The sequence below is a fragment of the Hyaena hyaena genome, unplaced genomic scaffold, assembly GCF_003009895.1.
Source record: "Hyaena hyaena isolate Hyena2069 unplaced genomic scaffold, ASM300989v1 scaffold_47, whole genome shotgun sequence".
Taxonomy (NCBI): domain Eukaryota; kingdom Metazoa; phylum Chordata; class Mammalia; order Carnivora; family Hyaenidae; genus Hyaena; species Hyaena hyaena.
Window position 1 is genome coordinate 2607970 of NW_024080679.1, and position 24664 is coordinate 2632633.

General features: G+C 49.6%; 1 protein-coding gene across 1 annotated transcript; it reads left to right on the forward strand.

Moving 5' to 3' along the window:
• Positions 1 to 561: 561 nt before the first annotated feature.
• Positions 562 to 19408, forward strand: CPLX4 (complexin 4). The gene is made up of 3 exons (XM_039230488.1): positions 562 to 728; positions 3334 to 3421; positions 19181 to 19408. Exons 1-3 carry the CDS (start codon positions 562 to 564, stop codon positions 19406 to 19408), a joined length of 483 nt encoding a protein of 160 aa, XP_039086419.1.
• Positions 19409 to 24664: the final 5256 nt, after the last annotated feature.

Sequence of the window (24664 nt, forward strand, 5' to 3'; positions counted from 1 at the left end):
GCATCGTACTTAGACTCCAATGAGATAAAATGATGGATCAAAGGATTATTTTTGCTTAATGAAGCATTCGGGGTTTGAGTCTCACTGCACTCCGTTTTCAACATGATGTGCTCCTGGGCTGGAATTTGGAAATTCCATTACAGCCACGTAATCAGTCAGCTCTGATTAACTGAAACGGGACTCTCACTGGAGCCCTACTGCGCTTCATAATTTCAAATTTAGAAATGGGTAGGGCGAAGAGTAGATAACATGAGGGACTTTTTGCTTCTGAAATTAGCTTAGTGTATTAATTCAGAAAGAAGTCGGTTGCATCTGATCGTATGCCTTAGTAATCTGAACCATCTGCCTCCCTCTATTAAGGAGTTCATCTCTTTAATCCAGCTTTACAGCCGCAAACCACTCTTCTCTGTCATCCTGCCCTTGAGTGGATGAGGCCGCGCAAAGTCCTTCGCTCTTGAACGTGTGGCCGTCGTTGAGGATATTTGGAGATTCTGTCTTTTGTTTTCGTTTGTTTTTCCTTCAAGTTCTGAGCGTTGGTTTTATTTTTGTGGAGCAGACACAATGGCTTTCTTTGTGAAAACTATGATAAGCAACCAGGTAAAGAATTTAGGATTTGGTGGCGGGTCTGAAGAAAAGAAAGAAGAAGGAGGGACATCTGATCCTGCAGCAGCTCAAGGCATGACTAGAGAGGAGTATGAGGAGTATCAAAAGCAAATGATTGAGGAGAAGTGAGTACACGTGGCTTCGTTTCCCTTTAAGAGCCCAAAGCAATGAATTCTGGCCAGACCTCCCAGGGCTCCCCGATTTCTTCCTCTCTGCTTTTTAGATGCCTTTTCTCCGTGCCATTTGCCCCTGACCTTATGAAAGAATGTTCTGCTCAAGGAACGATTTCCTAGCCTCCGCAGTTACGATGTCCTACCTGCAAGGATGACAGTGAAAAATAATAAATGAATCTATGTGTCATTCTTCAAGTGGCTTAACATTCTGGTCAAGGTTCCTTTTAATTAGCCTCAGCCAAAGTGCTCAGATGAAAACCTGTGAACCTGTCCCCACAGTTTGCGCAGCCTTGCCTGACTAGCACATGGAAAAGCTTTCAAATTGTACGAAAGCTTTGCTCCTGGAAGAGGAACACGCAGTGCAATCTTTTTTTTTTTTTTTTAACCTTTTTTAAACCCTAGAAAGCACAACATGGGGATTATGTCCTAAGACTTGGCTCCTCCAAGACTGTGAGTAAACTTGAAGACTGTTTATTGTATTTTATTTATTTTTTTATACTTAAAAAAATTTTTTTAATGTTTTTATTTCTGAGAGAGAGAGACAGCATAAGCAGGGGAGGGGCAGAGAGAGAGGGAGACACAGAATCTGAAGCAGGCTCCAGGCTCTGAGCTGGCTGTCAGCACAGAGCCCGACACGGGGCTTGAACCCACAAACCGTGAGATCATGACCTGAGCCAAAGTCGGATGCTCAACTAACTGAGCCACCCAGGCTCCCCTGTTTATTATATTTTAAAGCAACAGAAAAGCAGAACAGTATAATGAATACCCATATAAACCTATGAAAAGGTCAACAGTCAGCATTTTCTTGTATTTACTTATAGATGATTAGTTGGATAGATAGAACCATATTTTAAATTTTTCAATGTTTTTATTTTTTTTTCATGTTTATTTTTGAGAGACAGAGACAGAGCACAAGTGGGGGAGGGGCAGAGAGAGAGGGAGAGAGGGAGACACAAAATCCCAAGCAGGCTCCAGGCTCCAAGCTGCCAGCACAGAGTCCAATTCGGGGTTGGAACTCACAAACTGAGAGATCATGATCTGAGCTGAAGTCAGACTCTTAACCGACTGAGATACCCAGGCGCCCCTAGACAGAACCATTTTTAAAGTAAATTGCCAACCTCAAATGCTTTAACCCTAAATACTTCAGCCATGTACTTCCAGAACATAATCACATTCTCCTGGCTATATAAAATAAAAATAAAAAATAAAAATGAAACATCAGTAACATTGTAGCTGGGCATTATGGAACGTGAATACTGCCAACAATTTTTCACTGCTGCAGACAGATCTTTTAGTATAATCTGCATGTAATGTTTTAGATTTTAAGGTAGAATCCATTTAAGACTCTTAACAACGAAAAATTGAAGCCTCAAGCTTGAAGTTAAATGTCCATCATTTTTTAATAAAAGCGTTTAGTAAAAGTATTTCTCAGGTGCCTAGCTGGCTCAGTTGGTAAAGCATGCGACTCTTGATCTCAGGGTCGTGAGTTCAAGCCCCACCTTGGGCATGGAGCCTACTTTTAAAAAACAAAAACAAGAACTCCTCATTTAGTAAGAGTATTTCTTGTTGCCATCATGGCTCTTTTGCTAACCATCACTTACATAATAGTTGCCTAAGTCCTCTTGCTAAGATGATTATAGGTGAAAGGTTAATGACTTGGAGGAACCTAAGAAAGGACAAAGGCCTACATTTATTATTTTTTGTTTATTTTTAAAAAATTTTTTTGTAGCTTATTCATTTTTGAGACAGAGAAAGACAGAGCACAAGTGGGGGAGGGGCAGAGCGAGAGGGAGACACAGAATCCAAAGGAGGCTCCAGGCTCTAGCTGTCAGCCCAGAACCCGACACGGGGCTCAAACCCACAAACTGTGAGATCATGACCTGAGCCAAAGTCGGACACTTAACCGACTGAGCCACCTAGGCACCCAAAGGGAGTCCATTTCAAACCCGCATAATCCTGAATTCAATTAGGTGGGTCCCAGGGCATTATGGAAATCTCCCCTACCTTGTTTGGGGGTGCCTCCTTCCAAATAGGAAAGGGAACACTGTACCAAAATTGGGGTCAAGAAGGGGTGACAATGAAGGGAAATGGCTTTTTATATACCCCTAAATAGCAATGTGCCTCTAAGGACCCCCAGCCCTGGATATTGTGAGGCTGTTTTCACTTGAATAAGATCATTCAGGGAGCTTGTTAAAAGCATAGCTTCCCCTCATCTGGCCTCAGGGATTCTGATGAGTCAGTGTGAGATCAGACCTGGGAAGCTGCATTCTTAACAGGCACTTAGGTGATTCTGATGTTTGTGGTCCCAAGTTGTATCTAGAGCAACCCCTTGACGTCAGCCATACACTAGGAATAACCCTCTCTGGGCTACATCCTAAAGAAATTCCCAGAACCAAGCTGCCTTTGGGATGTAGAGGTCTGCAGTGAGTTATGATAGTAGAACGATAGAAAGAGAGGTGGACGTTTGGGGACATAGGAAGGTTTATCCCAGCGTCTGGTTGGAATGTCCTTAGCTCCCTATATCCTTTGATCGCTTATTCTATTCTTTTACTTTTAGGATGGAAAGAGATGCTGCATTCACACAAAAAAAGGCAGAGAGGGCGTGCCTCAGAGTTCATCTCAGAGAGAAGTACAGACTCCCAAAGGTGAGATGCTCTTTGCCCAGTAAACATCCAATAATTTCTTAGAATTTCTTAGATGTGTGTGTGTGTGTGTGTGTTTGATTATCAGCAAAGGGTCACATTCATGAATACACACACACACACACACACACACACATTTATGTGTCTTCATTGAGGTGTCTGATGCAGTGAAAAGAGCATTGAACTTGGAGTTCATAAAAAGTAGATTCCAATCATTTAACCTCTATACACCCATTTTGTCTCAACAAAATGGAGCTAAAACCTACGAATGCTGTTTTTATGTAAATCTGTGTAAAGATTATAAAACTTCTGTATGTAAGGAAATAATCACAGCTGGCGTTTAATAATACATAATAGTGTGTCACATAATAATGTTCTACAGGCCGCGTACATATCAACTCAATCCTCAAACAGGCCTCTAGGGTGGTTCTATTATCACCTCCATTTTATGGTAGAGGAAGCAGAAGCATGAGAAAGTAAGTCCCTCCTGCCACAGGCCACACGGCCAGGAAAGGCAGAGCCCAGAATCTTCTACCCTATTCTGCCTGTATTTCAAAGGAACAATCCGTTCCTTCTTTATAGAGGTGATGGTCATCACCCAGCACTATGCGTCTATCCATCTCGGTGCTGGTGGTGAGAACGAACACCCGTGGGCTCTGGTCAAGTCCTGGTTCACGGTTGGGAAGAGAATTGTGTGGACATGTTATGGCAGCTCAGATGCACCGCTCCCGTGGGTCCCCTGAGGGTCCCCCGAAAGCTGACTTCGGAAGCATTGATCAAAGAGAGAGAGCAAGCTTGGCTGTCCCTGCAAGGGCAGTGCTGAAGTCACCAGAGAGTTAAATTTAGCCCCACCTTGCAGGAGAGACTGACCCCTAGGATGCCCCAGGAACCAGGCCTGCTCTCCCAGAGGGAAGGAAAACTCACAGTGAAATTTAAACATTTTCACTGCAACCGATGAATTTTGCAAAGAATGCCTCCATCATTCTGGTTTCATGCTTTTTGGCATTGTGCTTGCATTTTGGAAGAGTGCAGTAGACACACGGTCCCCGCCACTCCCATTGTCTGGTGGATTCCCCGGAGCTTCCAGGGATAGCACTGGCCGTCTGTAGGAGACCTGGGTTCCAATTCTGGTGCAACCTCAGATGGCTTTTTAAAATATCTGAGCCTCAGCTTCCTCATCTGTAAAATGGCAGTGGCACCTGCTTTGCAAAGCCTGAGCTAACGTCATATAAAAGAGCTAGTACAGCGCCTGCCTAAGAGAAAGAGCTCAACAGAGGACAGCTCTTATTTTTGCTGTAATGATCTCGATGCTCAGAAGTCTTATTTCTTCATAATAAGAGCCAGGGGTCTCGAAGACCTTGCATAAGCACACAGATACGTGTAAGCAGTGCAACATCTCAAGGTCAAGAATCTGAGCTCTTGATCGCTTTCTCCTTAATGAGGTCTCGATGGTCTTGCTCATTTCCAGAGCCTTGGGGATGAACACCTACTCAGGAGCATGGCCTTGATGGGCTTCAGAGAAAAAATAATCCCCAAGTCTCTGAGTCGAGCTATGCTTTGGGACAAGAGCCTTTCTAACAAAAGCTATAAAAAGCAGCAAGAATTATAGCCACAAGATGTACCCTCTCTGGAGAGGGTCAGGCCCGGGGGAGCGACAGTGACTATATCTGCACAGGCTTCTGGTGTTCCCTGACACCAGCTGGGGGTAGGGGTGCAGGAGCGTCAAACAGTCAATCAATTGTTACCAGTGGAGCCCAATATCTTTTATTGCATGATTTACCAATGCTCACATGCCCGCCTTTCCATAGTTGCTTCAAATGTATAATGTGTGTGAGACCCCGCCTGATGTTTTTTCTTGGACCCTGAAAAAGACCTTTGAGCTCACCTAAGAATCTAATGCCACTGCCTCTTTTTAGACATGAGGAGACTACAGCCTCGGCGGGGTCAGGTAGCTTGGCAAAAATCCACAACGAAGCAGGTGTCATTGTTTCCATTTTACAGATGAGGAAACTGAGGCTCAGATTGGGAATGTTGGCCTCTCAACCACAGAAAAGCATGGCTTACAAAAGAGTTTGAGCACAGCTCCCTCTGGTCCCAAGGACTGGGCAATCTCTACCTAGGGTTCAAGGTGTCCCAGAAGTTTTAGTGCAGCTTTGAGCTCTTGGTGGCTTCAACCTGCATGAAGACTTTGGGGGCAACCCGTACTGCCCAAGATTTCAGTGAATCCTACCCAAGGCCCAGCAGACACCCGGCCTTTCCCGCTCCTGCGTGGTCTGATGGCCTCACCGCAGACCTGAGAGTCACTACTAAATTCCAAATACGATCCAAAGAAATAGATGAAACTACCCCTTGGAAGCGTCCTACACTTCATCTTTCCCTGCAGTTTGCTTTCAGATGGGGGCCTCCCTGGGGTTCTTTGATATTATGGCTGCATTTTGTGAAAACGGATTGATGCTACACAGCAAGGACAGGCCTGTGGTGTGAAAAAATGCTAAAAATAACTCGTAATACAATTGCCTGCTTTCCGTACAGCACGTGGAAGTCCCGTAGATCACACAACTCCGACGCTCTCCAATTCCGCTTTGTCCGCTTTGTCCGTTATCCCCAGATGTGGCTGCAACGTCCTTGCCTGTGAAGTCCAGCCCCTTGGACACCCCCGCGCCCCCCTCCCTCCCGCCGCCCCCTGGGGCTGTTACAGGCCACACACTCCCCTCCCACCCGCCCCATCTGGGCTGGGGGCGCAGCGGGCCTTGGGAGCACCCCCACCCCTGGGGCTCGGGGGACAGACGCATTTCCCAAGCGAGGATCAGCCTCTGGCCGCAGCTTCCCGTCGGTGCAGAGCGGCCACTCCCGCCCTGGCTTCCCCGACGGGAGCCGGGCCCCTCGCGCCCCCTGGTGTCCCCAGCGCAGCGCGCGTGGCAGCCGCAGGGAACCCAAGGAGAGCTCGCTCGCGGGACCGCCCCCCGCCGCTCTTGTCCGTTCTTCCGTGGGGACTTGTGGTTGTAGCAGGGACACTGGCGCGGGGGAAGAACAGAAATAAATATATGGACGTGACTTTTTTTTTTTTTTTTTTTGGAAGTCTATTCGGTTGCCACTGAGAACCAGATTGTGCATTGTATTGTGAAGCGGTGGCTGTGCTGGCGCGCCTGGAACGGCCTGGAAGGCTCTCCTAGGAGCAGCTGTCACAAAACAGGAGGTGGCAGCGCCCGTGAGGGGCCCGGGGTGGGGACAGGCTGGGAGGGGAGTGTCCGAGCAGCGGGATCCTCCCATGGTGTGCCAGGACCAAGAGCCAGAAGACAAACTGGTGTCAGCGGTCTCTGCAGGAAGCAGGATGGAAAAGGGATTTGGAAATGCCTGTGACCATGACCGAGGGTGAGAAGGAGTTGGAGTTTACTCAGCCCCGACAGGGGATGGATGACTTTGGGGAAATGACAGCTATGGGGAACAGTCCTTCCCTGGGCCTTGAAAGCCACGCTTTGATTCTCACACTGGACCAGGCCAACATATCTGGACGGCCAGGGCTGCTCGCTACCCAGAACTACATATAACCCTTAGGTGTTCCGTGGATTGTCCAGAAAGACTTCTCCCAGCGGAACCCTTAGAGTGCCATCCAAAACCATGATGGGGACTGAAGCTGCAGGTCTTCATCTCCTAGATGTTCCCATGAGCAGCAGGGAGGCCCTGGAACGTCAGGCGGTGCCAATAGGCATCGCTGTGATTGGGAAAGCTCAAGGTCACCGCAGTATGTCTGGGGACTCCAGGGAAAGGCATGACGGGACAGGGGCCAGGGCCACACCCTTGGAGCAGCAGGGGAGGGCTAACGGAAGCCCGGGCCAACCAGGGGCTGCGGGGCTGGAGACCGGGCCACAAAGTCCCTCATGTTATGTCTGTCTTTGTGGGGCTTGGCATCTTGATCACTTCACTTAACTAATTACTTATCTGATTACTGCAATTAAAAATAGCCAGCCTGCTCTGTGTGTGTGTGTGTGTGTGTGCGTGTGTGTGTGTGTGTGTATACATATATATTATTCAGCTCCAACAACACAGACAGACCTTGAGGGTGCTATCCTAAGTGAAATAAGTCAGACAGAGAAAGACAATACTGTATGATCTCCTTTGTATGTGGAATCTTTGGGGAAAAAAAGAAAAAAACAAAAACTCAAGGTCCCTGAGTGACTCAGTCAGTTAAACGTCTGACTGCAGCCCAGGTCATGATCTCTCAGTTCATGGGTTGGAGCCCCACGTTGGGCTCTGTGCTGACAGCTCAGAGCCTGGAGCCTGCTTCTGATTCTGTGTCTCCCTCTCTCTCTGCCCCTCCCCTACTCGTGCTCTCTCTTTCTCTCTCTCTCAAAAATGAATAAACAGTAAAAAAATTTTTTTAATAGAATAAAAAAAAAGAACTCAGATACAGAGAAGAGATTGGTGGTTGCCAGAGATGGGCAGAGGTGGGGGTGGGGCAGGTGAACAGGTGATGGTGGGTCAAAGGACACAGACTTCCCAGCTATAAGATAAATAAGTCCTGGGGGTGGAAGGCAGGGCATGGTGACTATAAAAACAGACAAACATCAAAAGACATTGGTAGGACAAATCCTACCAATTGTACGATGTTACTAATTGTCGTTAACAATTAGCCATAACGTCAGGACAGACGGGGTCACCTGAGGCGCACACCCACCGCCCCTCCTCCCGCCGCTGCAAGCTCTCCGCCTGAAGCAGGTGGGGGCTCCTCGACCCCGGTGGCTGAACGGTATTTCTATTTTTATTAAACTTATTTTTTATGTATATAGAAAAACCACATGTCACTGCATAATCATAAAACTCGTTTAAATCAAGGGACGTGCCCAAGGTCACACAGCTTACTGTGCCAAACGGACCTCTGGTGTCCTTATTCATCACCCAGTGCCTCCTACACCCCATGCTCCCTCCACCGTCTCTAAGCCGTGTCTCCACCCAGGAGGGTAGACTTGGGAATGAACACAACTGTCCAACAAGAACACGGCGCTGGGCAGAACACAAGAGTCACCAGGGCCTGACTGGGCTCCTAATGACAACCTTTCCCTCCCCTCGAGGTGCAGACTTCTAAGCCCCGTGTTGTCTTATAAAGTCCATATTGGGTAAGCAGCCGTACTAATAGTATTAGCAGCCGGCAGGGAGCTGGCCGCACTCGCCATGTCCCCCCGCTAACGAGAGAGGACCCCCGGGTGCCTCATTCACAATTCCCCAGGGTCACCGGCCCAGGAGCCACACAGCCAGCAGGAGGCGGCTCTGGGCCCTTCCCCTCACCAAGGCCCAACGGAGAGCAGATTTGAGGAAAATGCCTTCCCGGGAGCTGTCACATCTAATGAGGATAACTATGTCACATTTTGGAATTAGAACCGTATTTTCTAAAGAAACTATTTGGCTGGTGTTTCCCGTGAAAGAGTCTCACTGATTGCTGACTGGGGGGAAGGAAATTTGGACTGGGAGATGGAGGAATTTGGGCTCAGCCCCCCAGGGAACAGTAAAAGCCTCCTCTCCCGGTTTATCATTCACCGCTAGTGACAATACCATTTATTGGATGACCCCTTTTGTTATTTTTTATTTATTTATTTATTTTTAAATATTTTTATTTTTATTTCTAGGAGAGAGAGAGACAGCGTGAGCAGGGGAGGGTCAGAGAGAGAGGGAGACACGGACTCTGAAATAGGCTCCAGGCTCCGAGCTGGCAGCCAGCACAGAGCCCGACGCGGGGCTCGAACTCACGAACCGCGAGATCATGACCCAAGCGAAAGTCGGACGCTTACCGACTAAGCCACCCAGGCGCCCCCCTTTTGTTATTTTTTAAATGTTTATTTATTTTTGAGAAAGAGACACAGAGCGTGAGTGGGGGAGGGGCAGAGAGAGAGGGAGACACAGAATCCAGAGCAGGCTCCGGGCTCCGAGCTGTCAGCACAGAACCCTGTGCCAGGCTCGAACCCACAAGCCGCGAGATCATGACCTGAGCTGAAGTCGGACGCTTAACCCGATAAGCCACCCAGGCACCCTGGATGACCCTTTTAATTACAGGAATCACATATGCAAATAAGTGCAGTGATCAAATTGCAGGAATCCGAAGTACACAGGAAACTGTACACATGTCTGCTCTGTGTCCCTGTCCCCCGGCTTTCAAATCACAGGTACTTGGAGGATTCCAGGCGCCGACAGGAATCCATGATGCTCGCGTTAGGTCTGGGTCTCGCTCGGCCGATCACCCGCTGTCCTGTATCTTCACCTTGAATTTCCATCCTTGTTCTTCAGAAAGCAGGTCGAATCTCTCCCAAGGAAAACAAGCAAATAGCACTTGCTGAGCAAAAACTTTCCTTTCTGGGTACCTTCCCTGAGTGACCCGTTCCCACCGCGCCGCTGAAACGTTCCCCTCCTTCAGATGCTGGTAGCCTGTCTGGACGCAGGCAGCGGCTCTGCCATTTTCTCGGGACACTCTGTGCTCTCTTCCTTCCCTGCTGCACCAGCCCCCGCTTCCCCCGGAAGTCCTCTCCCTCCTCAGCTTCCCGGCTTTGCGCTCCACCTCTTTCTCCTGTGTCTTCCTCCTGGCTTACCCTTCCCCTGTCTGCTGCCCCCCAGTTTTGGAATATTCCAGGTCTGCTCTTCCCCCCCCCAAATCCACACACTCTGCCCAGGGGGGTGGCATCTTGCTGTGACCTTCAGCTACCACCTGTCTGCGCAGGGACGACTCTCAAACCTATTTCTGCAGCCCAGCCCCCCTCTTCTCCGCAAATTTCACTCTGCATCTGCCTCTGCTGGGCACCTGGTGGCTCATATCCGGAACGGACTAGGCAGCTCTCCCCAGGCCTGCTCCTGCGCGGGCCCCATCTCCCCCGATCCCTGCCCCCAGGCCCGTGGCCGGCGGCGTGAAGTCACCCTCGACTCTTCCCCCCTCCTGTCTCACATCCAGAAACCACCAGGTCACCCTAACTCCTCCTCCTGCAGAATTCTCAGCTCATCTCAGCTCATGTCCAAGTACGGGCCTTGTCATTTCTTTTTTTTTTTTTAAGTGTATTTATTTTGAGAGAGAGAGCGTAAGTGGGAGAGGGGCAGAGAGAGAGAGGGAGACAGAGAACACCAGGCAGGCTCCACTCCGTCAGCACAAGCCCGATGCGAGGCTCAGGCCCCCCGGCCGCGAGGCGGAGGCCTGAGCCAAAGCCAGGAGTCGGAGGCTTCACCGTCGCAACCACCCAGGCGCCCCATCATCTCTCACCTCTTACTCCAACAGCTCGTCCGTGGCTCCTCTCCCCCAAATTGCAGAGTGAGGTTTCCAAAATGCAGATCTGATTCTGTTTCTCCCCTGTTTAAAAAAGAAAAAGAAAAAGGCTTATCATAACTTGTGAGAATCAAGTCCCAGTCCCTCGCCCTGCAGGCCGTGAGCGGCTCCTGTCTTTCTGGTCTGAGCTCTTACAACTCCGTGGTTGGACTGGACTTTCCCCTGCTTTGTTCATTCCCTCCGCCGTGCTCTCCGCGACCCCTTTCCTTCCCATAAGACTTTGGTCTAGTGCCACCTCTTATAGAAACTTCTGGGACCCTCTTCTCCCCACTGCCCTTCATGTCACGCTCCCATCATCCCTGAGTGCACGGCTCTTATGTGACCCTACTCCCCCGGAGCTCTCTCTCCCGCTAGACTGTGTGCTTCTTTAACAAAGGGGCTGAGTTATCCATCTTTGTCGTCAGTTCCTTGCACGGTGCCTGCCGTGTGGAAAGTGTGCACACGTGCGCATGTGCGCACACGTACACACACGAAATGTTTGCCGAATGTCGGATGTTACTGGGAAAAAGGAAACAAAAATACACTCCAAGAACAAAGTATCAAAAGCAGCAGAAAGAACGTGTTGGCCCTCAGAGTTCTGTTAAAATAAATTCTCCTGGAAAGACCCAAGTCTGGATGAGACATTATAACTTTGTATAAAGCACAAAGTTTATGTTATAATTACAATGACATCTTTCTTCAAATAGAGGAAGTCACACGTTTGAAATAAAGCCACAAGATGCTTTCCAAAAACAAACGCGCCCCTCTCCCTAGCCGATTCAAGATGGATATGTAAGTCAAGCCAAATTAATAAGAGAAAACAGTTCCACAATGAACCCTAATCCTATTAACGGAATTGTCAATCTAGGTTAGTCATTGAAAAATAATGTTGTGCCCCCTGCTGTGCTATATGATTTAGTTACACCTGGTGTTTGTCTGCTGTATTCAGGGCATCACTCATTTTGAATAAAGGTGAAGATAGAAGAAAATCTATCAGTGGAGTTGTGTTTAGACGTGGCACTTTGAAGGCTCCCTTAGAAGGGAATTTAAAATTTGCCTCTAAAGGAAGAGAGGGTTTGGAGGACCTTCCTTTGTCCGCCTCCACTAGGTCAGGAGCCCTTGGGCTGCCCAGCAGGTCTGGGACAGGAAATCTCCTGCTCAAGCAGCTGTTTCTGGCAGCAGGGCCGAGGCCATCAGAGGCCTGGTCAGGGGCCCTCCCTGCCTTCTCCTCCCCATCCTGTCCCAGCTCAGTGCGCTCCACGGACTGAATGTCCTGTGGGGACCTGGGGAAGGGGAGAAAGAGCCCGGGGACACGGGTGCCAAGGGAATGCAGGACCCGCCACTTCGCCATGCCACCACTCTCTCTATTTCCCCCTCATGGATAAGAGCCCTGGCTGGGAGGGGGAGAGGGAGAGGGGCTTCCCAAGGCCAGACCGCCTGTGAATGGCAAAGCAAGATAAGACCCCAAGCCGATCTGACCCCTCTGGCCATAGCAGCGCAGGCCGCTAAGCCATCACAAGCTGAAGGACATTTCTAGGAGTTTCTTCATCCCTCGGGACCTCCGTGTCCTCCTCTGTCAAATGAGAGGCTTGGATGGTGACCTCTATGAGCTCCTTAAGCCTCTCTACAATACCCTTGTAAAGGAAAGAAGTGGAAGAGGCACACAGCTGGTATCTAGAAATTTTCATTCGTTATGGGTCCTATACACATGCACCCTGTCGAGCAAAGAAGTCAGATCCACAGCCTCTGTCCAAGTGGCTGAGGGTAGCCAGATGTAGCAGCTAGCAAACCCCAGACAAGATTCCCCGTGCTGCTCAGACACTTGGGAAGCTTTTTAAAAATTTTATCACCGAGAAGCACCTGGGTGGCTCAGTCAGTTAAGCATCTGACTTCAGCTCAGGTCATGATCTCCCGGTTCATGGGTTCTAGCCCCGCATTGGGCTCTGTGCTGACAGCTAGCTCAGAGCCTGGAGCCTACTCGGATTCTGTGTCTTCCTCTCTCTCTCTCTCTCTCTCTGCCCCTCCCCCACTCACAGTCTGTCTCTGTCTCTCTCAAAAATAAACATTAAAAAAATTATTTAAAAAATTATGTCACCTAAGTCCCTGCCACAGACCATTGGAGCCAATTCTCTGGGGGGTGGGTGCTAGCCATTTGCTTCGGTGTCGCAAGGGAATCAGGGTCCCAGAGAGGGTTGAGACCCACTGTCCCATGGGATAGAACATACACTTGGCTCTGACCTTCAGCAGCAAGTGCTCAGAACAAGGATGAGTGGGTCTGCCGGAGCCTGGCCCCCAGGGCCTCCCGCCTGCCTCCCGCCTGGTCTGACCTGATACGCCTTTATGTTTGGCAAGCAGGTCGTGCTCGCCTTCACCTTCCATGGAGGCGTTTGTGGACTGGCTATGCTCTTTAATCTCTACCCCACTCCCCCAGGGTCAGCTCACAGCAGGACAGGAGCCAGGGGTGGCCGTCACCTTGCCTAGGAGCCAGGGCAGCCCCTCAACTCATACCCAGGACAGGAAGAGGCGGTTTGTAAAGACTGGCAGTCGTCGGTCCTCATAGAGGTGGAAACATCTCATGTTAGATCAACTCAACAAAGAAACCCATTAATCTAGCTGTTTGGTGTCATGTAGACCACAAATAAATAAACAAACTGAAACCAAAATAAAATCTGCCTGGAATCAAACAAATAGGTACTTGCTATATACAAAGTTTGATTGACTAGATTATTTTTTAATGTTTATATTGAGAGAGAGAGAGAGAGAGGAAGAATGAGAATCCCAAACAGGCTCCATGCCGCCAGCACAGAGCTGGACATGGGGCCCGAACTCACAAACTGTGAGAGCATGACTTAAGCCAAAATTAAGAATTGGACACTTAAATGACTGAGCCACCCAAGCGCACCTGGTTGACTAGATCAGAGGGAAAAAGTGGTGAACACTCAGCTTTTTCACCATTAACTCTCAAAGATATGATCGTTTGTCAGCGTATCTCAAGTTTGGTACAAGATGAAGACCAGCTTGTCAAAATCTAGGGCACGGACCGTGTGAATCCAGCACAGTGCTGAGCCATCAGGGAAAGGTCAGAAATCAGTCACAGGGAGTAACAGGTGCAGGGTGGGGGGCTATTTAAATAATGGGCCATTCATCGCCGGCAATTACGATTATAAATCTGGTTAAAAACCAAGAGATTAAAACCGCTTCTGGTCAGCCGGCATAAGAATAATTAGCTCTTAACTGCATTAAAAGATATCCCCAAATTGATAAGACTTCTAGAAACGAGAAGACCTCTGAGACAGAACCTCTAGGAATAAAGCATAGCTTGTCCGGCCCCCTAACCGTCTGCTGGTTCAGTTACTCACGAGTTCACACCGCAGTTCTCAGGCTAAGCTTCCTTCCCTGCCTAGAGCTGATTCGATTCGTCTGTAGCTGCACTTGCATCCGGGCGAGTGCTGTGGTGTTATTGTCGTTCCTCGATGTGTCATAATATCCCTGGTCTCGCCAGGCTGTTTTGTCATTGGCAGCAGAAGGTTCGAGCAAGACACTCGTTGCTCAGATTGCAGACAAGGTCCTGTCAGCAGGGAGCTTCAGGAAGCCATGGGACAAGGCTGCCGCCACATAAATTTCACTGATTCTTCTTAATGGCTTGCTCTGTGCCGGATCTTTCCCTTAAGGGCCGATAGTCTCCCCCGTCTGTGGCACTGTCCATGCCTTCTTTATCGGAGGGACCCTTTCAGTAGGGATTGTGATGGCCGGCTGCCCTTTTTTTTTTTTTTCTCAAAAATATTGATAACTACAGCCACCCTTGTCCAGGGTCTAGAAGCTACCAAGGCCACAGCACGGCACGACTCCTTCGATCTGCTCAGTAACCCTCTGAGGGCCCTTCCCCTGGGCATCAGAAACTGTAAGGTGACTTGCCCAAGGTCACGCGGTGGGCGAATGACAAAGCCGCGCCTCGCACCCAGGTACCTCACTGCCGTAGGCCGCCACGGTGGGGGAATGGCCTGGGTCCGCCGCAGAAGCCGTGAAAAGCCCCGACCCCTATTCACACACAGGACCCTCACCCCTGGCCTGTCCTAGATCTGGGGCCACCTCACGTGGTTAGGACCCAGCACCAATGAGGCTGGGGCCCAGGTTTGGTTCCCAAGGGCTTCGTGTTTTCCTTTGGCCACTACCGGCCCCGCCTGGTTGTCCTCCAAGCAACCGTGCTGCTGATAGACTGTCCTTCTAGAAGGGTGGTGACTGTAGGACTCTGACCATGGCCGTTGACAACACTGAGTACTCCCTTCAGACTGGATAATTGGAGCCACCTGCCTTGGGCGCCATGCTTGAGGGGACTCCCCTCTGTCCCTTGGGCCACATCCTTTCGCATGGGGTGAAAAGTCTCTAGGGCCAAAGGGACCGGCCTGCCCAAAGCACACAGCTCTCTTTTAGATCACACCCGGGCTGCCGGGACCCCCAATTCCCTGCCTATATGTAATTCACAGCGTCTCGGGTCCCTTCACCAGGTCTGTGCCGGGAGAGTGCAGTGAGCTGCCGGCCTGGGTACCACTAAGCCGGAGGAGGGGGGCAGGAGGTCGCGGCCTGGGAACCTGCAGGCATAAGGTTCCCAGGGAGCGATGGAGCCAGGCATGGGGGCCAGGGTGGGGGGGTGGTCTCGAGCCTGGAACCTCTTTTAGTGCTCATCCCCGGGCTCCCACAAACATTCTCATGGGTCTGACAAAGGGTAAGGGAAGCCTGGAAACTTTCTCCCAGAACTGAGGATGTGGTGCAGAAGGGAAATGAATAGGCCTGGCCTGACTGTGGGACGAGAGCAGGCGCCGTTTCTAGGCCAGAGGGAAGGTGCAAAGCGAGCGAGGCCTCTGATAAGGCTGACCACCCTATGCAGGGGTCTCGATCACCTGCTGCAAATCCGCAGCCCACCCCTGGGAGTTTTCCTGTTTGTGAATAGCCCGTGGGTGACTCCTTAATAATTCAGGTGTCGGGGCGCCTGAGTTGCTCAGTCGGTTAAGCGTCCGACTTTGGCCCAGGTCATGATCTCACGGTTCATGGGTTCGAGCCCCGCATCAAGCTCTGTGCTGACAGCTCAGAGCCTGGAGCCTGCTTCGGATTCTGTGTGTCTCTCTCTCTCTGCACCCCCACCTCTGAAAAATAAATAAACATTAAAAAAATTTAGAAAAAAATAATTCAGGTGTCATCTAATCAATCCTCTACAATCCTAAGGCAAATAACAGAATCCCAATTTATAGATAAGAAAGTAAGGCTCAGAGAGGTTGCGTAAGGTGCTCAAGGTCACACAGCCTGTAAGTGGTGGTGGTAACCTTCACGCTCAGGCCATCCGATTCTCAAACCAACGATGGACCTGCCAGCATACTGCCCAATGGGAGTGGAAGACACCAAGTCAGTGGCTATGGAAATAAAGCTCTTTACAGCAAAGCAGTTAGGGTTAAGACTGTTGTAGTCTCCGACCAGAGGTTCATTGAATCATTCAATAAACATTTACTGTCTGTGCCTACATTCCAGACGCTGCTGGGTTCTGAGACTTGTAGATGAGTGAGTCACAGTCCTGTCTTCAAGGGAAGTAGAGTTCTTAAATGTTAGCCCGCACCGGAATCACCAGGAGGGCTTGCAAAGTTGAAGATTGCTGGGCCCACCCCCCGGCAGGTCTGGGTGAGGCCTGAGATGTGCATTTATAATTATTATTAATATTTATTTCGTTTTGAGAGAGAGAGAGGGTGCAGGTTTGGGAGGTGCAGAGAGAGGGGGACAGAGGATCCAAAGTGGGCTTTGTGCTGACAGCAGAGAACCCCATGTGGGGCTCGAACTCACGAACTGCGAGATCATGAGCCAAAGTCGGACGCTTAACTGACTGAGACACGCAGAGGATGGACATTCCTAACAAGGTCCCAGGGGCTGCCTATGCTGCTGGCCTGGAGACCCCACTTTGAGAAACACTTGGGCAAATGTGCAGTCAAGAGCCCCTCTGTGAGGTGTGAGGTGAAGTTGAAGGCCACTGCCGGGCCTCCCCCAGGCAAGTGGAATGAGGAGAGAGTAGACCTGAAAGTCCTCCTTGAAGGAAGATCTGTTCCAAAGCCTCCCCAGAGGCAGCATGACGAGGTTGCCAGGGAAAGGGAAGGCAGGGAGCACTGCCCTCACGAGTGGACCGGCTCTCTGAGCACCGACTGGCCAGCCCACCCTGCTTTGGCCCCTCTAGTACCTGTTCCTGCCCCCCCCCCCCCCCCCCCCCCCCCCCCCCCCCCCCCCCCCCCCCCAGCTACCTGTCCCTCCAGGCGGCGGCGGCTACTCCAGCTGGTTTTGACTCCGGTGACATCCACAGAGATCTTATTATCAACCAGAGGGGCGGAGCCGGGGTGGGGGGGGACAGTGCCAGAAGTCTCAGGAATGCCTTTTTAAGTCACTATATTTTCTTCTCGGGGCGTGTAAGAGAGGGGGGATGTCGTGCATTTACATGAACAGAGCACGGGCAGGCTGGAGTCCTGCCTTTCCCTTCTCCTTGCAAAAATGCCCAGAGGATGATCAGCAAGAAAAGCAACTTCTAGAGTAGGTAAATAAAAAATAAATAGAAATGGAGGATTGGCTGGGAGCCCCTGCGGCTTAGCTAACTAATTAATCCCCACAACAGTTTGACGAGGAACTAATTAATCCATTAAGCGCTTTGAGAGGCCAAGGCCCGGCCAAGTGCAGGGAGAGGCTTCTCTCCCCTGGGAGGCTGCGGCCAGAGTAGCTCTTCCCAGAGGCCTCCAAGGAACCCCCCCCCCACAAAGGGCACATCTCTTCTGCATCCGAAGTCAGCCTCTCCAGCGTCTCTGTAACCAGGCTTGCTGTCTCTCACTCTGCCCAGAGAACCAACCAAGAGAAAGAGCTCGGGGGTTGAGGGGGGGGTGGGGGGGGACGGGGCCCTAAAGCTGGAGAAGGCCAGGGAAATCCCCCTTACAGATGGAGTAAGAGTGTACACCTCACTCCGTCTCACTCTTTGTACCTGGAGACAACTGATGTCTGTCTACAGTCATTTCTTCCCGACACCCAGGCAAGGGGAATTCAAGTGTTGACTTTGACTGCATCTGGGAATCCTGCAGTGTCAAAATCTTTCTAGAATCAAATCAGAGTGAAGTCCGGTTAAGACTAAGTGATCGTGGGGCGCGTGGGTGGCTCAGTCGGTTTAGCATCTGACTCTGGATTTCGGCTCAGGTCATGATCTTACGGTTCGTCAGTTCAAGCCCGCTGACAGTGCAGAGTCTGCTTGGGACTCTCTCCCTCCCTCTTACTCTGCCCCTCCTCTACTTGCTTGGTCTCTCTCTCTCTCATAGATACATATTTTTAAAAAAGGACTAAGTGATCACTTTATCTTTATGTGGATTTTCATGCACTTTGGTCACAGCACATCAAGGTGGGTGAGCCCCAAAATCCGCTGAGCTCTTTCCTATCATTTGCTTTTCTAATGCTCTATAATCTTCTGGGCCCCTGGAGCCCTATTTGCCTCCTGTTACAACCCGATCTCAGGAATCATCCGATGCAGTCATCTGGGAATATAAAGTGCCCTTACCTTTCCCTGGGAAACTTCTTTAGATTCTTCTCTCCACTTAAGACACAATGGCGCTGTGGCCAAAGGGGTAAAGGAATGTCTAAGACCAGGCAGCGCACACTACATAATTCCAGAACAAACACTCCTGGAATCACAAAATGAACTATGTGGGGCAAACTGTGATGGCTGGAGTTACAGCACGACAGGATGCGAACAGTGGCCGTGCCACGGACAAGTCACTTAATAAACAAGTGCCCCGTGCAGACGGACGTACTTCCAGGGGTGAAGGGTGGAAGGTTGAATATGACATGATTCTGCGCCCCCACAGGGCTCCCTGTCTAGTAGGTTAAGGTTAAGCAGAAGTTGCTGCGGTGACTAAGCGCTGTCCACCACAGTGAGCCCAGCCCCAACCCTCCAGGCTGGGATCGGTCAGGGCCACCGAGTCGCAGCCCGGGGCCAACAGACCGCTAAACCAGCAAAGCTGCCCTGAGGCAGCGGCTGCAGGTCTCTGTGTGAGTCTCCATTTTGCTGGCATAGCAAGTAGGAGGGCTTCTTAACACCCACAGTGCTGGGCTCCACGCAAAAGCTTCTGATTCTGTTGGCCTGAGGCGGTGGGGGGGGTGGCATGGGCCCAAGAATTCGTCTTTCTACATGTTCCTAGATGATGCAAATGCCACTGGGCCCCGGGACCACACTTTGAGAACCACTGTTGTGGGGCGTCCTGATCGGCCCAAGGTGCAGCGAACGAGGGGCATGTCCACCAGGACCTGCAGCCTCCACGACCGCTGGCAAGCCCAGGCTCTGCGGGGAGACAGCGAGTGTGGCCTTCACTTCATTCATCCCCAGTGGAGGCTCTTCCTGCTGCTCTGACTCTTTGTGCGATGGTTTGGTGGTTGTAGAGTGGCTTATCTGTTTCTCTGGTTGTTTTTTTTTTTTTTTTGCACAGAGTGAAATGGATGAGAACCAAATCCAGATGGCTGGGGATGATGTGGATCTGCCCGAAGACCTCCGGAAAATGGTAGATGAAGACCAAGAAGAGGAAGAAGACAAGGATTCTATTCTCGGGCAGTTACAGAATCTACAGAACATGGACTTGGATACCATAAAAGAGAAAGCCCAGGCCACCTTCACGGAAATGAAGCAGACAGCAGAACAGAAGTGTTCTGTGATGTGAGGGCCGAGGCAGGGGGCGGGAGGGACGTGGGTCGAAGGGGAGGTGACCACTGTCCTACGAAGCATTTCGAGAAGCATATACGTAAATATAGTGAACACAGAAAAGCCTGTGTTGACAAAGCTCTCCACAACCCCATAGACAATAACTTGATGTTCTACATGTTCCTGGTAGAGTGCTTAGCTAGCACCTTACACTAGGGAACATACTTTTCCTTTTAGTTATAAATATGGTCCAGTGTGAGGTTTCGTCCTTGAGTGATGCCGAATAGAGATCTGCTTAAAGATCTTCGGGGTGGCGGGGAGGAAACAAAAGCAAATGCCACGTCCTCTCCTACTTCCTTTCTTAGAGGGGAAGGTCTCACCCTCACCAACCATTAGCATGGCTCCAGGCCCCTTCGGAAACGATGCTGGAGGTCAGGGAGTCCCCTGGGCTCAGGAGCAAGCAAAGGTCACACAACCTCTCACTCCCAGGCACCCAGACCCTGTTGATGCTCCCCATCAAGTTTGGCATTTGGATAGTTCAAGGCCAAGGGGCAGTGGCAGGGATGTAATGAGATGAAGGAGGAGAATAGACTTCACCAGCCCTTTGCATCATTCTAGAGGCCACGTGAAGAGTGGACTTGAGGGAGTGACATGAGAGGCAGGGGGCAACTGGGAAGGCTATGACTGTTTCCACCCGCGTTCAGCATCATCACCCTTTGCCTGAACTTGGTGATTGTAATGGGAACAAAGTGGTGGACAAATAAAAGGCGTTGGGACGTTAAATCAACCTATATGTTGTGTGTCTCTCTCCTCTTTTCTCTTGCCTCCCCTGCATCTCCTCCTTCGTTTTCCTCTCCTGTCACTCCCCATCCATCCCCCACAGACTAGCTTCCAATAAATCATGCTGTCATGCTGTGTCACAGTCTTCCAGGGGGTACCTGGATTCCTTGCTCTTAACACTTGCTCCCTTCCAAATGGAAATTGCTCAAAAGACTTAGAACATTTACCTCGGAAACAGTGCTCTTTAACTAAAGCCAACCAAACCAAACCAAAACACTAGCCTTTCAATGAATCTATTCATTGAGTAAATAATGCTCAAAGAGAGCGTTTATCAAGAAGAACTGCTCTATTGGAGGAAAGGGGAACTAGGACCGAAAAGTTAGGGACTAACCTGTTCTATAACCAGAGTTCCTGGATGTGCTATAGAAGAGTTTCAAGTTACAAAAATATGCAAATAAAACAAAGCATTAGGGTTTTAGGACTTACGATCTTTGGCAAAATTTAGCCCCTCTTGAAAGTCCCTGGGGGAACATTGGTGCAATGTCGGCGGCTGATTAGTCTTCAAGTCCACTGTCATAGTCCATCCTGGCTTCCATAAGAAGATACTATAGATTGGGTGACTTATAAACAAAAAATGTTTATTTCTCATAGTTCTGAAGGCTGGAAGGCTGAGATGAGGGTGCCAGTATACCTGGTTGAGGACCCTTCTCTAGATTCTAGAATTCTCATTTTATCCTCACCCTAGGGAAAGGGCAAGGGAACTATGTGGGGTCTCTCTCTCTTTTTTTTTAATGTTTTATTTATTTCTAGGAGAGAGAGAGAGAGACAGCATGAGCAGGGGAGGGTCAGAGAGAGAGGGAGTCACAGACTCTGAAACAGGCTCCAGGCTCTGAGCTGGCAATCAGCACAGAGCCCGACGCGGGGCTCGAACCCACGAACCGCAAGATCATGACCTAAGCGAAAGTTGGACGCTTAACTGACTAAGCCACCCAGGCGCCCCGAATGTGGGGTCTCTTTTATAACAACACTAATCCCATGTGTGGGGGCTCTGCTCATGACCTAATCACCTCTCAAAGACTCCACTAATATCACTTTGGAGGTTAGAGTTCAGCATATAAGTTTAAGGGGACACAAATTTAGGCCATAGCATCATGAGTTTGAGCCCCACGTGGGGCTCTGAGCTGGGCGTGGTCCCTGTTTGAGATGCTCTCTCTCCCTTTCCCTCTGCCCACCCACACCCCCACTGCATGCATGTGTTCTCTCTCTCTCTTTCTCTCTCTCAAAACAAAACCAAACCATGTTTGTCTTTTATCAGACTGACATGTGAGTGGTGATTTGTGTTATAGCAGAAAGTTTAAAATATAATTTTTAAAGCCATGAAATAATGGATAAAATTTATTTTCAGTTCGGTGCCCGGCTTTGTCCCATGACTGATGGAGTGAGTGAGATGAATGAGTGATGCATGTGACCCTGTGTTTATATACTTCGTTGTGACATAAAATACTGTGGTTGCTAGGGGCACCTGGGTGGCTCAGTCAATTGAGTGTCCAGCTTCTGCTCAGGTCATGAACTGCAGTTTGTGAGTTCGAGCCCCACATCGGGCTCCCTGCTGTCAGTGCAGAGCCCACTTTGGATCCTCTGTCCCCCTCTCTCTGCTCCCCCCTCACTTGTGCTCTCCCCCAAAAAGAAATAAGAAAAAAATACTGTAGTTGCCAAATTATTCCACACACTAGCTGCGGGATGACACAGAAGACTTGCTTTCCTAGAAGACGCAGCCAACACAGATAGGGAAATCGCTAAGTTGACATTTCATCTTGACAATCCAAATGGCTCTAATGCCCTTCGATGCATATCCCAGTGGAGCTGCATAATCACTAGAAGACTCCACCATGGAGGTCTGATTCCTCTTGATCTGATTGGATGACAGATCACACCACATGACCCCACACAAACCCGTACCACAGTACACCATGGCAAGCCACACCACAGCACACCAAATGACACCCCTTCCAGCAATACGTACCACACACGGGGGGCGCCCGAGTGGCTCAGTAGGCTAAGCATCTGACTCTCGATTTTGGTTCAGGTCATGATCTCAGGGTCATGAGATAGAGCTCCTCATTGGGCTCCACACTAACAGTGCAGATCCTGCTTGGGATTCTCTCTCTCCTCTCTCTCTGCCACCCCCCACTCTCGCTCTCTCAAATTAAACAAACTTAAAACTGCATACCACATATGTATGGGGCTGGGGCTGGGAGGGCCTGTGTTAGGGATTCAGACGGCTTTTTCCCCTCTAGAGTTAGGTGCCATGTAGTGGTCACAAAAGGGTCTCCTTTCACAAAAACAGAACCCAGTAATTTTGTTTTATTTTATTTTTTTAAAATGTTTTATTTATTTCTAGGAGAGAGAGGGAGAGACAGCGTGAGCAGGGGAGGGTCAGAGAGAGAGGGAGTCACAGACTGAAACAGGCTCCAGGGTCTGAGCTGGCAGTCAGCACAGAGCCCGACGCGGGGCTCGAACCCACTAACCGCGAGATCATGACCTAAGCGAAAGTCGGACGCTTAACCGACTAAGCCACCCAGGCGCCCCATGAGAACCCAGTAATTTTAAAGGACTAGGAGGGAAACTATTCTAAACTCCCATAAATGAACTGAGCCCAAACTGAGCCTTATCTAAAAACCTCCAGTGTACAGAATTTACTGCCTACCCATCCAAGAGAATTCAGCCACTAACCCTTCTATTTGTGGACACCCTTCATTGTGAGACAACCCTTCTTTGTCTTATGATGAAATTGGCTGCATCTTTGACCCATTTGTCAAGGTTGTGTTGTACTGAACTGCACAAATATCCCTAAATCTCTACTCGGGCCTTTGATGATGTCCCCACTCAGTTTTCTCTCTTCCAGGTTAAGACGTCCTTAGTTCTTTGCATCAGCTCACACCGCACAGCACTGACACTGCTAACCCACTAGGTGATCCTGCTCTGACTGTCACTGCCCATGACTAAAGCCAGCCAGGCACAAAACTGTGACTCCGTCACCTTCTACACTCTGCGGCCACTGGACTCGATGCTTGCTTGCAGCCATTCCTTTGAGCCAATGGGTAGTCAAGAAATAAGATACTAGTTCGAATCCTGCAAGTGGGTGACCTTGAATGAATCATTTCTCTCCTCTGGAAACTCATTTTCTCAACAGTAAAAATGAAGAGGCTGGATTATTTTACTTTCTGGGATTCATTCTATGGTCTCAGAGCGGTCAATATCAACTATAGATTTTTCTTGTGAAAGAGCATGTTAGCCTGTTGTTTCTGTTGCAGAACTAGCTCTCTGTACCTTTACTAATGCCAGATGAGCAGAGAGACCACAGGCCCGAGGGGTAAAGAGGGGAGAGAGGATTTTGGAAGGTTCTAGAAGGGAGAAAAATCAGACACTCTAGAGGGTTATCCATGAAGAAAAGGCTAGAGGCCCAGGGAGCATGTCTAGCTGGGTAGAAGGGACTGGAATGGCCCTTTGGGAAGGGTGCCGAAGAATGAATTCCAATAAGACAAATTAAATGGCCTTTCCAATTTTGTCTAGAATTACTCCAGTCTTCAATTAGCCGGACACTCCTATAGCAGAAGGAAACAGCAGTTCTCCTTTTGAAGGAATATTGACATAGCATCTTGGTTATTCAGAGGTCACGTAATCCAGTTTGTGAGTTCTAGAAGCACTTCAGTTTTGCTCCTGACACTAGAAATCTGGCCCAACCACCTCTTACAAACAGAGCTATCAGAGACAGGGAGAGAGAGGAGTGAGATTAAAGAGGAACAAACCGTGTGCTTGCAGCTTCTGATAACGAAGGATTAGCTCCTAGTGGATTCACCCCCACCCCCACCCCCGCAGATCACAACTTTAAACTCTTGACCAAATACAAAGACAACAGCCTGAAGGCTCCGGAGAGCAGCCAAAAGCAGGTCCACACTGGAAGAGAATTGCACCTACACTTGGAAGATGGAAAAAGTGCCAGTGAGTTTTCCTTTGTTTTACAGTTTCATCCAAGAGCAGATGCCAGTGGCCGCTAAACCTCAGAAAAGCTGCAGCTGTATTGGCTCAAAGAGCCAGCAGAATCTGGGGTGCCCCCCTCGGCAGCCATAAAGTGAAGGTGCGATTCCCAGAAGGGACAGAGCCACCAGGGCAGGATGGTCCTAATTCTGTATGTAAAGTCTGTTTGAAATCCTGGCTAATCCCTGACCTGTGCGTCCATTAGTGGACGCCAAGCAGCCCCATTAAGGTCAAACAACTGAACTAAGAATTCTATTGGTGCCCACCCAGGGGAAACAGTCTGGGGTTTGCATCTCGGCAAGTTTGTTGAATGCTGAGCAAACAACCCAAAATACTCTTCATGAAAACATAACACAGCAGAGTAAGTAGAAGGGAGGAAACCATAAATACAAGAGCACAAATCAATGAAATAGAAAGCAAACAATGATTTTTTTCTTAAAAAGCCCAAATGTGAGTT